Raw genomic sequence first — 4,757 nt, 5'->3', positions numbered from 1 at the left:
CTGCTCAGCGGGGAGCCTGCTTCCCCCTCTCTCTCTGCCTGCCTCTCTGCCTACTTGTGATTTCTCTCTGTCAAATAAAAAACTTAAAAAAAAAAAAAATCTTAAAAAAAAAAAAAAAAAAAAAAGAAAAGAACACCAGGACATTGCTCCCTTCCTACTTCAGATCAATAAAGAAGCACAAATGTACCTCACAACTCACTGTGCAGCTTAGCAGGGGGGAAAACGAATGCTTACAACAACAGTTCCCAAATAATGAGCCAAGGGACTCTGGAGCACCACATGGAACTTAAGGGTGGCATGGGATATTCTAAATTTCCAAGAGAAACAGTATTCTTGATATATGTCACACAATGAAGAACTACTAGCTCCACATAGCTCACAATTTCAACATTACATCCAACTACACTGCTTTCAGTTGTCATATCCAAATCTTTGAGAAGTTAGATTTTTCATTAGCTGCTATGGTAAAAAAGCACCACACAAAAATCAATGTGGAAAAGGTTAACAAACGTGATTGTATCCAGTCTGATTCCAAAAGTTTGAGAAATTATGTGGTACCCAACAATGCACACACCCCACTGGTAAATAAATAACTGTGGCTGTAAGGACATAAATACTTAAGCTGTTTGGACCTAACAAACAGACCCATTGGGTATTTCTTTTGGCCTGGAGCATAATAAAAATATTACTGGGACAAGAAAAGGTGTCAGGAAATAACTGCTAAGACACTAAGGGTGCTGTGAGCCAAGAAAGTCTGGGAACCTCCGGCCTAAATTCAAATGTCATGGAATTCAGAATCTTGCCTTCTCAGCTAAGCAGCCAGTAAGAATATGACCCATTAAAGCTTACATTTACATATACCTTCTTTTACACCCAAAGGGACTCTTTATTTGCTACCCCTAAATCCATCACCTAAGAAATACTTCTCAGGACATAACTTCATTAGGCCTCAGAGACAAGAGTTATCTTCTAAAAAGGATCTCATCAAAAAATACAAAAACAAAAAATAAAAAGGATCTTACGTTATTTTATTAAGAAGTTTCTAATGGTTCCTAGCTACAGGTAAGAGAAAATTCAACTGTCTTAGCAGGCACACAAGGCCCTTCATAATTCAGCTCCAACCTACTTCTCCAGATTCAGTTTCTACCATTCCTGTCCCAGGCCTCAGCTTGTACCACAGCAAGCTATTTACCATTATGGCTGCCTGAAATTGCCCTTTACCTTCTCTGGCTGATGAAATTCTGCCTGAATTTCAAGACCCACCTGCACTGTTATTTTCTACATGAAGCTTATTTTAACTCTTACCAGACCTTGCCCCAATATCCTCAGGTGAAAAAATAGTTCCTTCTTTCCCTGTGTTTTCACAAACACTATCCCACTGCATTACTGTCTTTACGTACTCTTCTATCTTCCTTGCTAGACAGGAAGGGCCTCAGTAGATCAAAGATCAGGTCTGCCATACAGAGAGCTTCCAATAAGTGCTTTTTACATGAATGAAAGAATGGATTTCTTTCCGTCTGTGGCCTGAGGCCTGACTCACCTGGATCTTGGCACCTTTGTATCTGATGACACCAGGCACAGTGGTCAGAGTAGTGAACTCATAGGCTGCCACCTCAGAATATACCCCTGCCAGGTTACTAAGCAGTGTTGACTTCCCCACTGATGGAAAACCCACAAACCCAATTCGAGCATCACCTGTCTTGGCCACATCAAAACCTAAAACATCAATAAATATCAAAAAGAAGAAAGTTATCTCTTGAAGTGTTGAGATTCATGAAATTCCTTTCACATTCTGGCAGTCTATCCATCTAGAACATATATCTCCAACTTTCTACAGTTTACCTCTCCAGAGCTTAAGCACACAAAATAGCAATAACATTGCTTATTTATTTTTAGATTTTATCTATTTATTTGAGACAGAGAGAGGGAGTGCACAAGTGTTGGGGGTCGGGGGATAGAGGGAGAAGCAGGGAGCCAGACAGGGCTGGATCTCAGGACCCTGAGATCATGACCTGGCCAAAGGCAGATGCTTAACAGACTAAACCACCCAGGTGCCCCTAACACTGTTTAATGGAGTATTTATTTAGAAACTTTATTCCTCTACCACAGTTATACACCTTTCTGGTACCCACAGTATTTAACAAACATTTTATAATAATGCATGTAAAAATGGGTGGGGCGCCCTGCCAACTCTTAATTCTGGCTCAGGTCATGATCTCAGGGCTAAGAGATCAAACCCAACACAGAGCTCTGCCCTCAGCGCAGTCTGCTTATCCTTACTTCCTCCACCCCCGTTTGTGCGTGTATGCACATGTGTTCTCTCTCTCAAATAAATAAATATCTTTAAAAAATGAGTTTCTTCATATGTGGACTATAACAAACAAAACAAATGCAAAAAGAGAAACAAAAAATTAGACTCTTAAACATAAAGAACAGATGGTCACTAGAAGGGAGGTGGGGGGGATGGGTGAAATAGGTGAAGGGGATTAAGAGCCCATGTATTGTGATGCTCACTGAGTAAGTATAGAATTGCTGAATCACTATATTGTATACCTGAAACTAATATAACACTGTTTGTTAATGTTACTAGAATTAAAAAACTAACTTTAAGTAAAAAAAGAAGTTATTAAAGTTTTTAAAAAATAAAATTAAATAAATAAATAAAATAAAAATGGGTTTCTTTTTTTATCTTACAAACTCTAGGAACTGTATGACTGACTGGATTTTCCTTCTTTTTCTTTTTAAATGTCTGCAAATGAAGCCAAATTCATGGCCCTCCTCTGGGAAGTATACAGATTTTATGACATTATTTTTGGTCCTAACCTTATCTCTCTTGGCTTCAAATTATTCTTCCTACTTTCACTTCTCTTTGTATCAATTTCTTTCCTTTTTCTTACCTCGATGATGTATTTATGTATTCATGTAAGCCAATGAAAACCTATTTTGGATCAATACAGGATATTCTTAAGGATGCCCGGCTGGCTCAGTTGGAAGACCATGGAACTCTTGATCTCAAGATCTTGAGTTCAGGACACCTCTTGGGTGCAGAGATTATTTAAAAAAAAAAAAAAAATTTTTTTTTAAATATAGTATATACATAAAACTCTAGTTTATCACTTAGACAATATTCATTTGCCTTTGAAATCAGCAGAATTAAATAAACATAACTCATGAATTAAGGATTATAAAATACAAATCTACTATCATAGAAATTTTTAAATGACCTTAAATGATACACCTATATTATTTTGCCAGAAATTACACCCAAAAAAATTTTTTTTGAAGAAAAACACAAACCTTCTCCTGGTCCACCACCACCACCACCTTTTGGAGTAATGAGCTCTCTACGAAGCTTAGCAAGGCGAGCCTTAAGCAGCCCTAGGTGGTGTGCTGTGGCCTTGTTCTTTTGAGTCCGAGCCATCTGTAAGGAAGGATATCACAGCCATAAATCAGAAGCAGTTCCTACAGGGTAGAATACCCAGAATGAACTCCCACCCCCGAGCTGGGAATGATTTTTTTCAAGATCCTACCTGATGCCAATATACCCATTTTAGTCAGACATAAAAAAAGAGTGAAAAGTCATCCTCTTCATTTCCCACTCCATTTCCCTCATTACAAAGCAAACAACTGAGGCCCAAACAGAAGAAACATGACCAAGATCACTGCAATCAGCGCCCAAAGATCAGACTAAAACTAAGATGCGAAGTCCTCCTCTACTGCTGGTACCTGGCATGCACGATCTGATGTAAGGTCACCACTTTTCGGGATTTTAAAAGGCTCTGAGCACTTCAAACAACAGAATCACATAGTAATTCAGGTTGAATCAACATCTACTGCAGATAGTTATCCCAGATCCATTCCTGGGACCGATACTCCGGGAAACGCTCTCTTCAGATTGGGGAAAGTGGGATGGGTTTTGGGAGATGATCAAAGATACTGAGTGCGTGAGCGGGTCAGGGCTGGAGCAGGGGGGCGGAGAAGACTGTGTTGCTCTCAAAAAAGAAGACTGAGAGGATCGATGTTCGGACAGGAGCCGAAAACGGAACGGGGTACCAACCAAGGAGCAGGGGTGTGGAACGCGGCTGAGAGAGTCGGGGGGATCCAGCGAAGGCTGAGGGGAGTCGGGGAACGCAGGATTGGGAAAAGCGGAGTCGAAGAACGCTGGGCCGGTCCTGACGCCGCTGAAGGGAGTATAGGCAAGAGCAACACTACCTAAAGAGGAACACTCTGAAGGAGAGTGAAGCGCCACCTGTGCCCATTACCTCGGCTTCAATCTCCGCGATCTTGGCTAAGGTGCTGCTCATGGTTGCGAGTCACGGGGACTTGTGGAGAGAACGCAGTAGCCTCCGAACAGATTGCCTCTCCTCACATAACCGTCCGAAGACCTGCCAAGGCCACCAGGCGCTACTGCAACGCGCAAGCGCGGTACTTTCTACGTCTCGCGAGATAGTTCCGCTCGAGGCTCACCGCGAGATGTACAGCTTGAAGTGGTCTCCTCCCCCTCAACCAACCCCGCCCCGTCCCGCGAGCCAGCGCGGTGTCATAGAGCCCGCGGGAGTGGGGGCCAGAGAGGCCGCCAGGGTCTGTAACTCCCTGAGCGCGCGGAGGGTCGCGCGCCGCTCGGCCCTGCCCCGCCCCGCCGGACCTGCGCCCACGCACTGTTCCGCGCCCAGCGCCTGGTGTGTGAGCGGTGGTTTCTCCCTACTGTCAGCTAGACCCGCAGCTCTAGGACCGAGGGCGTGAGCAATAAACACTCT

General features: G+C 42.8%; 1 protein-coding gene across 1 annotated transcript in view; it reads right to left on the bottom strand.

Moving 5' to 3' along the window:
- DRG1 (developmentally regulated GTP binding protein 1) overlaps window positions 1–4,473 on the bottom strand; it is a 21,355-nt gene extending 16,882 nt beyond the window's left edge. The window contains exons 1-3 of the mRNA XM_059408894.1: window positions 4,263–4,473; window positions 3,298–3,421; window positions 1,541–1,716 (exon numbers count right to left, since the gene is read on the bottom strand). Coding sequence (XP_059264877.1) covers window positions 1,541–1,716; window positions 3,298–3,421; window positions 4,263–4,304 — 342 coding nt within the window. The 5' untranslated portion in view covers window positions 4,305–4,473. The remainder of the gene's footprint in view (window positions 1–1,540; window positions 1,717–3,297; window positions 3,422–4,262) is intronic.
- Window positions 4,474–4,757: the final 284 nt, after the last annotated feature.

Source organism: Mustela nigripes, chromosome 8 (assembly GCF_022355385.1).
Source record: "Mustela nigripes isolate SB6536 chromosome 8, MUSNIG.SB6536, whole genome shotgun sequence".
NCBI lineage: Eukaryota > Metazoa > Chordata > Mammalia > Carnivora > Mustelidae > Mustela > Mustela nigripes.
This window is presented reverse-complemented; position numbering and strand designations above follow the sequence as displayed.